Raw genomic sequence first — 12551 nt, forward strand, 5'->3', positions numbered from 1 at the left:
ATTTCTTTTTCGTTGTTTTAAACCAGATTCATATATAAAAAAAAGATACGAAATGTAATCAAAACCATCTTAATAGAATTGTGTAATAATTTTGTTTTGTTTTTATTTTCTTTATAAAACCCCTTATTTAAGTTGATCACATGCAACTCTGGTTTCAGTTTCTGGTTTCACATGAGTTGCTTAATCAACATGATCATAAATCAATTAAAAAGCAGATCTTATTAGTATTGATGTTATGTATGCACATGTGTAAATTAAAATTCCGAAATTGGTGGCCCCTCAAAGGGTAAGATGAAGATCCCTTGCCGATGAGATAATTATCTCATTTGTGATGTAAAGTTCTCAAGGATGAGTGGCTTTTTATCTTTTTTGTCCCCCTATATATATGTTGAAGCAGCCTTTTAATTTGAGTGCTTGTTTCCATACATGTATATTTCAATAGTGCAGGGATATAGAGAAAGAGAGAAAAATCAATGCAGATCTCTCTTATTTTTTTCTCTTTTTTTTAAATGAGTACACTCTTTATTCTATGCATACTATCACTATATATCTTGAGTCTGAGTCTTCACCTTTAATTTGTTGTAATTTGTAAGCAGTATATATATTGAATGCACATTATTATTGCTGCATATCAACCAAGATATGATAGTGATATCCATCATAATATGGGATAAAAGCATATTTTAACTTGCGGCTAATATATTACGAGTACGTAGTAGTATCAATATCAGATTTTTGGGCCATTTTTTAAAGTAGTTGTGCATGTATACTCATTCAAAAGCCTTGCGCATGTGTGAACATAATAAAGGGAATTTAGAGAGAATGTATATATGAAATTCTGTTTAAGATTTTAGTTTGTCTCAATTAGCGGTCAATCAATCTATGATAACTCATCAATAAATTTGCACTATTATTTCTGCGTCATAATGAATTTGTAAGTAGCACTTTTTGTGACCTAACTTTTAACACAACACATACATGATCACAAACTCACTATTTTTATATTACTACTGATATGATAGTTATACTCCGACTTTATTATACCTATGAATCGAAATTCAAATAAAATAAATAAAACGTGATTTATTTCTGTTAGAAAAAATTTTGACAATAATAAAACTATTTAAAAAAAAAATTGAAGGTAGTTATCAAAATATCAAAAACATATTTCAACCACTTTGAAGAGATAATACTTTATAAATACAAAAATTTTAACTTCTTAAAAAATATGTTATTTACTTTGAATATATATTGCATTCATCTTTTACTCTTATTTACCATGAGCAGGTATATACCGCTGTCATTTTTTTTGAAATTGACATATACTTCTTCTATTTCAGATGAAAAAAAATTCAATCTCTAAATAAGACCAGTTATATCTACCGCTAGACTTATTATGCAGGAACACTATCATACCACTTCTATTCAATAACTTTGATCATATTGCAAACTGAATATATGTATAATTCAATAATAATGGGAAAAAAGGGTCCTTATTCTCTCTCTCTTTTTGACTGTCTTAGCTTTCGTCTTTCCTTTTCTTATATCTGTTTTAATTTGTGCGGGGGAAAGAGTGCAGAAAACTATATAGTATAAGGAGGTTAATTAGACTATACGTTTTCTATTTGAATAAATGAGTATCATATATTTTGACTATATCACTATCACTATGACTATTTATATCTTCTCTTGGCGTTATATATATTCTCTACTGTTGCTAACTTATTACCAAGTCAAACCCACCTCTGTTATTAAATTACATTGACCACGTAATAAGTGTCTCAAAGATGACTATTAAAATTAATCTATTCTTATAATTTTTTTTTGTCTTAGCAAGATGTACTAAAACTAAGATCTTTTAAATTTTATTATACTAATAAAATCTAAAGAAATTAAAATTTTTATAGAAATCAAAACTAAAAATAAAGCAGATGTAAGTTTTAATGAAGTTAAAAAAAATTAAAAGAAACACTTATTTTAATAACAAGGAAAGAGAATAACAATCAAGTATATTCCATAAAGTAAAACAATTATTCACAATTTATGGTGTGAAACTCACACTGTGGTTGAAGACACTTTCATAAAAGGACGGGCGAGGTAGGAATATAGTCATAGTGCACACACATGGATATATAGTCACTCTCTTTAGGACAACTTTTAATTTTTAGGTAGTCCTAATTAAAAGAAGAGTGAATTAAATATGTGGTCTGCATATGGTTACGTACATAACATTGTATGGAATGAATTAAAATAAATTTTATGTAAGGTCCACGGCATATAGCAAAATTTAGACCATACAACAGATATAAGACGATGTGTGTTTTCTGTCACATGAGATGATTTCTAATATTTTCTTTCAAGTGATACTCTCTTTTGGATTTGTTTAATTTTTATATAAGTATTTTTTTTATTTGTTTTATGTTAATTTTTTACTTTTAGAATTTATCAAAAATCGAATTTTTTTGATATCATATCATAAAACTACTTATCTTAAAAATTTAAGCTAAAAAGTAACATGAATAATTATATCTCTAATCATTTTATTTTTCTTTTTTTTTCCCTTCTTTTGGTACGTAGCACGCGCGCAGAGTATTATTACCTCAATGTTAGGCAGGCACTAAATCAATCCAGTAAAGAGTAATCTCTTCTATTTGCAAATAGCAAGTTTGGTTCATATTATATATGCAAAGGAGTCACTTTTAATTCAAAAGCTGTTATAAACATATTCCGTATACTTCTCTTGATGAATTAAGGCATGTGAAGACGAAACTTTTATAGGGGAGCAGAAAAAAGGAAGTGCGAAAGTTCTAAAAGACTTGGAAGTTTATGCAAACTTGAAACAAAAATTTTTATACCAGTATAGAGGTGAGGCTTAATTAACTCATGTATCCCAACCAATTATAAGTAGCTAATATCCAATCTTTTGTTAGTCAGATTATTAATTAAGGATCAGCATTAACTAGCAAGTAGTAATGCGTTCAATTATTATTACCAAAATCTTGAAAAATTTGTGTAAAAGATATAATTATTTAGGTATTTTTTTTATAAAATTAAATTTAAAAAAAATAATATTATGTAATTAATAAATATTATATTATTTTTTATTGATATTTAATCAGTAATAATTTACTCTTATATTTATCGATATTTTACACATAAAAAATATATAATTTATATTTATATTTATTAGAGTTTTATATATATAAATTAATATATAATTTATACCTATATTTTTTAAAATTTATACATATAAATTAATAAAATTTATCTATAATTTAGTGTTTAAAAATAAGTAGTTGTAAGGAGTAAAGAGAGGTTGCATGCGATAGGATATGTAAAAGTTAAGCACATTGAATTCAGATTCTTTGTGATAGATGATACATTGTTTTTTATAAATTGGTTATATATACGTACGAGCAGTTGAGATAACTACTGATGATATCTTGCTGTCGGATGATTCATTTAGGTGATGAGGTGATAAATAAGAGCAAAGTGAAGGAAACATATATAAGATCTCCAAGTTGGTCATGTGGCACAAAAGGATTGGATTCAAATCAACACGTATTGAGATATATTTTCATAGCCACCATGCATAAATCAGCTGCCTAAAATGTTCCAAACAGTGAAAAGACAAAACACATGCAAAAGAAAAACAAAATTCACTTTTAAATTTTAGTATAATTATATATTTTATTTTTATATTAGGAGTGAGACTCAAACCCAAAACTTTGAAGTAAAGATACGAAGGCTATATTATTTGAAGTATAGTTCATTGGTATAATTATATTTTTATTTATTAATATATATTGTATACGTCTTAATGAAATATTATAAATAATATTTTTAAAAAGTATTAGAGATATAATTATTTATATTTTTTTATCAGTTTTAAGTTTAAAAAAAAAAGTAATTTTGTAACATAATATTAAAATTTTATGATTGAAAAGATTTAGAGATCGATGCTTATTAGATCTCAAAAGAAAAAAGAATTTAGCTTAAGAAAAATTAAAAGAAAAAAACTATGCTAAAAATTTAAACAAATTTTAAAAAGTTCTTATTTAAAAAAAATATATTAAATATATATATATATAGGAGATATATTTAGTGAGAATGGATTGTTTATATGAGAATGTGATAATGCAATTATTATCGTTGGATTAAATTTAATGGCCAAGATTAAATCTGTTTTAATGTGTGGCAACGATGATAGTAACGAGTATAAGGAGGAGCAATAACAGTAACAAGACTAATAGTGAAAGAAATAACGCATTACAAAGAAATATTAAAACATTAGGAATTTAATTTTTAGCCTCCAAATATAAGATCAAGGAAAAAAAGATAAAAATGTGAGAGAAATTTTACTTTTGGTCAAAGAAAGAAAGAGAAAAAGAAGGAGTAGTAATTTTAATTTTAATTTAGCTTTTAAAGCAAATTTAATCCTGGCCATTAAATTTAATTTATTTCAACCATAATAATTACATTCTCACATTCTTATATAAACAACTCATTCTCATTAGATATATTTCTTATATATATGAGGAATGTTAGGGGTTAGCAGTTTTTGTAATTTGTAGTCATTATTAATATTTTTAATGGTGTGAAATTATATTTAATGGTGTGAGATTATTCACTTTTCATTTGCTAATTAAGTGCAAACCGGATTTTAATAAATATGATGATGCGTAGATTTTCTCTTTTATTTATTTATTTATTTATTTATCGATTTAAAGTTTCCACAAGAATAGTTTTACGAGGGAAGAATAAAAGGAAGCATGCATGTAAGAGGAGCAAGGATATGATTGAATTAAAGCATGAGGTAAGCTAGGTCCACAAGAAAGGTGATGCATGACACATGGTATGGCAGCCATGGATGAATAATCAAATCAAAACATAAGCAAAAAGAAATGAAAATAAATGATACATATCTTAGGAGGGCATGCATTATGAGGCAATGATTGGGCAGGGCTCAAGAAAGCAGCACCGAAAAAGAAAGAAATGGAATCATATCAGAGATAGAGAGGCCTAATTGGCACCCCCCATGTCCATGTAATAATAATAATGAACGAGCAACGATCATTTCATTGACGTAGTGATAAAAATAAAACAGGATAAAGCAACTAATAACATTACAAGACACAGGAGGCTTTGCTAGTATATAGACAAATTAAAGGTACTACCCAACAACACAAGTGGTTTATTGCATCACACCTTATCTATATCTATTTTTTTGCACATTCATCTGCTTAATTCTTCTATATAGGAAGGAGCAAAGGAACCACCCAATAACCATAATATGATATATGCATTGTGCATGGCAATATTATTATCTTTTTTTTTTTTAATTTCAATACAATCATATTCCAACTTTATATAGCTACCTTGCCTCACTAATTTGCGTAAAGCCCTTGAATGCTTATCTTCAAACGCATACGTAGTACTCATCCCTTTCTCTCTCCGTGGCCCATTATTTCATTTCACGTTTAGTTAGTGCATTTTATCGTATCCCCTTCTATTTTATTTCATTTATTTATTTATTTATTTATTTATTTTTAATTTCTCCGCCTAACGTTCCCCTTTAATCGAGTTTATCCCCCCACTTCAAAAACGAGAATTTTTTGAGCCATTTGAAGCAAATCCTTCTTGATTTGAATCTCAAGATCAGAACGTGACACTTGATTAAAAAGCATGTACACGAATTAACAACACATACACAAATGCTTCAAGCTTTTCCCCCCTAAGGAGAATTGATGGAAATGACGTAAAAAAAGAAAAAGAAAAAAAAGGGAATGCAAATCCTCACTTTGTCTTCTTTTTTTATGTACCATTTACTTTGGGACGTTCACTGTGTCTAGTGTCTACATTGTAAGGCTATACCACGAAAATTGAACTGGTGGGGTAATATAATCCTCTAGTTTGATGTCACTTGTCAATTGGTACAAAATATCATATTCTCCTTGATTAGACCTAGATTTTTTTTTAATGAAAATTGCAAATAATGATAATAAAAATGAAGGATGACAAATATTTGTATTTTTTTAGTAGATATTTCTCTATGAAATAAAGATCAATTATATTTATGAAAAAAAAAAACAATTAAAATTTTTAATACATACGACATGACGCACTAATATATTAAAAAGAATAAATATATTCTACTTTGATTTTCTCATTAAAAAGAATGAAAGATCACTTTTACCTTTCAGGATCCCTTTCCTTCTGTGCGTTTTGAGTTTGACTTTGTCCTTGATCGCTAGCGGTTCATGTTTTGAGCAACTGTTTGATATAAATAGTATCATTATTGACATCATTTAGTTTCTGATGAATGTTAATTAAGTAATAGTCAACTTACATAGATTTGGCGTATTAAATAACTGATAATATAATAATGCTAAAAAAACAAAAAAAATAACTCAAACTTGTTTTATTTAATATTTATTAATTATTACTAAAATTAATAGATATTAAATAAGACAAATTTTTATTATTTTTTATTAATAATTTTATTATTAAATATTCCATTGATAATATATACTCTGCCTATATATGTTCATGGTATTGCAGAGACTATACAATTTTATTAATATTTAAAACATATTATTAAAATTAAAATAATATTTTTTATTAACAATAATTTTTAATTAACAAAAATAAAAATAAAAAATCTCATCAAAATATAAAAAATATAACTTTAATTGTAACAATACTTTTTTAATATTGTTAAAACTATTTAGCTATTATAACTACCTTAACCATACTATAGACTTTGGTAACTATACTATATATAGACTTCGTGTATATATATATTTGGCTGATGATTTTTAGCACTCCCCCTTTATTATATATACTCTCTTTAATCATTGGAATGGATTGAGAGTAGATTAGATTAATTAATCCTATGTAATTTTGTCTACATGTTAACAATGAATTGAATGTCATGATCAAGAAAAAATTTAAAAGGTAAACAGTATATTATTGATTTTTATTATATTATTGTTGTTAGTAAGGTTTGATGGCTTTATCTGCCTCCTTGTGCATGACATACGAAAAGCAAACTAAAGAGATCCCCCTTTCCGTCCCCTTCTCCGACGCTTTATTTAATTTGATTATTACACACATTTAATTCAATTAATAATTGATCAAATAAGTTGAAAATTATTAGCAATCCTATATATTACTAAGATGATCGAATTATATTGAAGACTTTAAATAAAATGTAATGAGCAGTGCAGCAAAAATTACTGAACAATTAATTTTCATTACGGGAAACATTGATAAGGTATACAAGGAAAGTGAATTTTATGAGTTTGACTGAGGGATACACTGAGAGAGAGAGAGAGAGAGAGAGTGATATTTCCAAATTAAAGATGACAGGCTAATTAATAAGCTTGCTATATGTAATTGAGAATATGGAAATATTTTAGAGCTACCTTTATGTACGTACGTTAAAATTTAAACCACACGATGCTTTAATTACATTAATAAAAAGAGAGAGACACTTAAAATATATAGGATGGAGTAATTAAAGTGATCCCTTAGACTTTGGCAAGAGCATGATTGGTGTCGATCTTGAGAACATCGATGGTATGGCCATTAAGCTCTTGCGCTTTCACTGGCTCTTGCAGTGCCACCGGTGTCGCATTTCTGTACATCAAATACAGCACCATCTGAATGATCCCGAACAGAAATCCCAGCGTGTTCGGAAGCTACATCATCAATTCATCCAATAAGTAGTAGTTGATTATATTAGATGAGATGAGAATTATATATATATATATATATATATATATATATATATTACTTACAGCAATGTAGTAGTCTTTGAGGAAAAGGCCATAGAAGAACCACATAACGGCGTTGATGGTTAAGAAGAAGGACAAGGTGAATGGCATGTACTCCACACTCCTCGTCTTGATCACTTTCCTCTACAATCATCATGAGTAATTAGAAACTTGCTATATATGTTGTTGGTTGTTACTACTTATTATTAGTTATTACATACCATGATGAAGAGAGGCGCAGCGAAAACACTAATGTTGAAGACGAGGCAAATCCATCCAATGATAGCAAGACGCTTCGCTCCCTTAGATAAATACAGAGTTGCCAACAACATAGCTCCAAACCCAAACACATTCAGCAACATAAGAAGCTTGATCGTCGAAAACTGTATAACAATAATTTTAGTTAGAGAATAATCATAAATCAAAGAAAATAAAGAAAGCTAGCTAGAATGAAAAAACACACGTACCCTAGCCTTCTTTGGGGCATAAAACAGGAAGATAGCAAGGTAAGCAGTTTCTACAACAATTCCAAAGGTGTTAATGGTGATAAGAAGAAGAGCAGCATCTTTCTTAACCAATGCATAATAAATCCAAAGCATTGCACTAAAGAGTGCAACCACATATGGAAGTGACTGAAATCCTTCGCTCGTTTTCTTCTTATATATTTGGTAGAAGGTCGGTCTGCGTGCACATACACAAGTTAATTAATAATAATTCTTGCTTGTAAATCAAAAGAAAGAAAGAAGGAAGTAAGGATTATCATTGCTTACATTGGAGCAAGGAACACCGCAAAGGAGATCACGTTGCCTATATTAAAAACACAAATTAGGGCACGCATGCATGAAATGGAGAAATTAATTAAGAAGCTAAAAAAGAGTGATACCTATGAGGCCAAACACAAAAGCCCAAGATTCACGGGTCATGGCCATCTCTTAATGAATTAGCTTGGAATTAGAATGTATTTTCTTCTCTCTCAGTCTCAGACTCACCCTCAGTTCAAAGCTATTAATTCTCTTTGTGTATGTTATTAAACCCACGAATCTAAACGAAGAGTTTACGACCTATTTATAGTTGGCGAAAAGTGATGATAATAGTATCAACTTGCAAGAAGAGCGCCAAAATGCGAAGCACCAATATTACTTTTGATTATAATTAATTAGATCACTACTACTCCTACTGCTTTTTAAACTTTTAACACTATCCAAACACCTTTCTCAATTCTTACCCTATTGCCTTCTCCAACGCCTCATTTTGGGTTCAACACATTACACACCCTTTCTGATGTGTCACCCACCAAGTGGCTTAGAGCCTTACAACTCATCATTAATTAATTAACTCATCATTCATAGCTAAGTCAAAAATAATAATAATGTTACCGCGGTAACCCCAATAATAATGTGGTCCACCTTTCTGAACTATGGTTAGTGACAGGCAATTCAATTTGCGCTACTCTTTTGTAGTTTTATTTATGTGCCCATATTACTGATTGGGCAGCCAGCCACAGAAATAAAGCTTCATTTCCGCACAAAGTTCCATCCTTCTAAGCTTTCCTTTCTTTCTTCCACCTAATTTCTTTTGCTTCATCAGTCACCACATATATTATATCTTCGCATCATCTTCATTCCTTTTAAAATGTAATTATTCACTTTGATTTCCAACTCTATTTCTTTTTTATTTTTATTTATTTTCGCCACTTTTATTACCGACCAAGTGAATACATAATTGAGGATTTCAATTTCTCGTAAACAATAATTAAGGAAGGATATGAAATATGTTTGTTAGATTATTGAAAAGATAACACAAATTAATTTTTAAGTTAGGTTAATCATACATTATATTATATACACTATAATTGGCTTGGTCCCGATCCGGGTGCCACCTTCTTTATGCATATTCGAATTTTAGTTTCCTTCTTTCAGATGTTTTTCTCACGAAAGGGCTTTTTGATTTTAACGACTATATATATAAATTATAATGGGCAAAAACCAAGGGCGAAAAGAAGGAAAAAATTGAAGATATAATAATGCACCCCCACAAGTTTATAAAACTTTAATTTTGTCACCAAAATTTTCGTTGAATAATAAAACAATGAAGAAAATTATTTTTAGTATGGTTAGACATAATTATTTATGTTTGTAATTATATTATACTTTTAGGATAAATAATTTCATAATACACAAAAAAAATTTGGTTTAGTAGTGATTTTTTAAGATTTTTACGACAATTTTAAATGTCCCTAAATAGATTTATGATGCTTGATGGATAACCCTCTTTTAAAACGCTAACAAAAAATTTTGTGGTGATTTTGAATAATCGCTGCTGAATAGATAATTCATTTGCAGTGATTTTAAACTGCAAAAATCGGTGCTATTTTTTTTATTAATTTTAAATAATTAAATTAAAAAATTATGATAATGATCACAAATTAGCAAAACAATTAAATTACCCCAAATTTAACAAAAAAAAAATACTAATTTATAATCAGACCCAGAACCAGAAATAAGACTAATAGGGAGCGAAGCAAATTAAACAAAGAACAAACCAAAAAATAAGAGTGGGTTAGTTGGTGTTACGCATCTTTGCAATTAAAAGTGTTTGGTTTAGTGGTTACCTACAAATCTGCCGCTAAAAAATGGAATTTCGATGAACACTTAGAAACCACCAATTCAACCACCATCATCTTTTCATCTAGCGGCGGTTGTGATAACCTCCGCAAAATGGCAGCCGCAATCTGTCGACTATGGCGTAGTGATAATATTGTAGCAATGGTTTTATGAAAAAAAAAAAATCAAATAATTTATGTAATAAAGCACCTCTTTACTAGGCAATTTTTTATAGATTGATTATTGAATCTCATTTTGTGCAGGTTTCATCTATTTAGTTTCAAATCAAATATACTTGGCTAAAAAAAATAACATATGACGGTGACTATATGTTAATGTTAATTTTTATTTATCGAGAAATCTTATAAATTCTTCTAATAAATTTACAAATCAGTAGTTGAAGTGTATTGAAACATACATTATCAAGTTAATTTAATAAAAATATTGAATATAATCGGATAAAATAACTTATTGACTAAGGATTGTGGAAAATAAGAATCCATAAAAATAGCTGAAGTCCATTAAACTTTTAATTTCCCCTTGAAAAAGGAAAAAGAAAAACATGATTCCCCTGAATAATAAAACCAAATTAAGTTGAAGCAAGGTATAATTAAACAGAGCCAAATTTGTTATTGTTGTGAACTGTAATGCACTGCTGGAGGGAAAGTCTATACATATTATATATATGGGGGGGCATTTCCCACTTGCCTCCGTTCATCCATTTTTTCTTTGCATGATTCCGGAACAGATACTCTTTTCATTCGTGAAATTCAGAATCCCACTACCTAGTAACTCTAGCTACTGTTACCATAGGGTAACTTTTTGAGGTGTAATCGCATTTGGAGGCCGGGATCTTAACTCTTTGGGCATTAAAGAGGCCAATGGACGGTGGATATACAACCTCAACTTGCTACTGCTGATGATGATGAAAATAATGATAATGATGGAGAATATGCTAAACGCCTTTGCTATCATTGTTGACCTAGCTAGGTATCAGCCGCAATATAATGCACACTATTACTACTTACTAATTGTTAAATTGTTTAGATATATAATTATTTATGTGTCTTCTGCTATGAATTCAAGTTTTTTTTTGAGAGAAATTAGAAATAACTATGACTTGATATTACAATTTCTATGAATTAAAGATCTAGAATTTGATCGTGATAGATTTTAAAAGAAAAATTTTAGTATAAAATATGTATCTCTTTCTATCAATTTAAATTTTTAGAAAAAATAATTTTATCAGCCTAATTAATGTATTTCATTTGATGAGTGCCACTTCTCACTGCTACGTGTGAAATTGGAGTTTGTCTCATTTAGCTTCATGTTGTGTTAATTCGCATATACATATTCTTATTTCCATAACGAAGGAAAAAGTTTATATTATATTGTTGTCAAATAGCTCCAACCCCTTATCCGTATCACCATTTTTATATTCTCCTTAGCTTCATTATAAGTCCAATGCATATATAAAGTTAGCAATACTAAGTTGTTTAGCTAGAACCATTAATAGAAAACCGAAGAGTCTAGATAATAAAACAAGAAAGCGAAAATAAAATGTATATAAGTGGAAGCTTGGTGTCCTCCAAGTTGTGTTGGACAAACATATATATGGTTGCCCAACACAAGATAAGAACAAAGGCTACCGCGTACGACGTGGATGCAAATTTGGTATAAGTTTTCAATAATTCAAACAGAATTTAACATAGTAACTCTCAGATTCCGCACCAATTTGGAAACGATATATATTGTGAATACAATTGGCAATGGTGGTGGCAAGAGGAAAGCATTGCTGACGTGGGTTATGATTGGATTAGACCCCAAAAGAATTTATATTATAATATTTAAAAAAAAAAATAAAGTAAGGTGGCAATGAATTTTATTTTTATTTTTGCCCTGTATATCTTGAATGGAACGACCTCATGGGGGGAGGGGGGTTTCATTTTCAGACATTATTTTTTTTAATGACGCAAAAGCTAAAAAATTGCGTCACCTTAATTTTTAGTTGAGCCAATAATGAAGAGACGATATGATATTATATAAGAGTGCATGTATATAATAGTTTTAAAATAGGAAAAAGGATACACTTTTATGGTTTTTGTATTGCCATGGCAAAGTGTATAGGAGAACCCATATTCCCACTATTTTGGATATGAACCACGTGAAA

At 28.9% G+C, this 12551-nt stretch overlaps 1 protein-coding gene across 1 annotated transcript; it reads right to left on the reverse strand.

Annotated features, from left to right (window-relative positions):
- Positions 1 to 7235: 7235 nt before the first annotated feature.
- LOC112732875 (bidirectional sugar transporter SWEET14) lies at positions 7236 to 9053 on the reverse strand. Its single transcript, XM_025781684.2, has 6 exons — positions 8662 to 9053; positions 8549 to 8585; positions 8246 to 8459; positions 8000 to 8161; positions 7803 to 7922; positions 7236 to 7703 (listed from the first exon to the last, which is right to left on the reverse strand). The coding sequence occupies exons 1-6, from the start codon at positions 8705 to 8707 to the stop codon at positions 7533 to 7535; spliced, it is 750 nt and encodes a 249-aa protein (XP_025637469.1). The 5' UTR covers positions 8708 to 9053; the 3' UTR covers positions 7236 to 7532.
- Positions 9054 to 12551: the final 3498 nt, after the last annotated feature.

Source organism: Arachis hypogaea, chromosome 13 (assembly GCF_003086295.3).
Source record: "Arachis hypogaea cultivar Tifrunner chromosome 13, arahy.Tifrunner.gnm2.J5K5, whole genome shotgun sequence".
NCBI classification, from domain to species: Eukaryota; Viridiplantae; Streptophyta; class Magnoliopsida; order Fabales; family Fabaceae; genus Arachis; species Arachis hypogaea.

What these genes read in the sequence shown, in the direction of transcription:
- LOC112732875 (XM_025781684.2), bottom strand. Translation starts at nt 8,707, where the DNA reads ATGGCCATGACCCGTGAATCTTGGGCTTTTGTGTTTGGCCTCATAG. An exon ending in GCGGTGTTCCTTGCTCCAAT is followed by an intron (nt 8,460 to 8,548) that starts GTAAGCAATGAT and finishes ATGTGCACGCAG; the next exon opens with ACCGACCTTCTACCAAATAT. An exon ending in CTGCGCCTCTCTTCATCATG is followed by an intron (nt 7,923 to 7,999) that starts GTATGTAATAAC and finishes TGATGATTGTAG; the next exon opens with AGGAAAGTGATCAAGACGAG.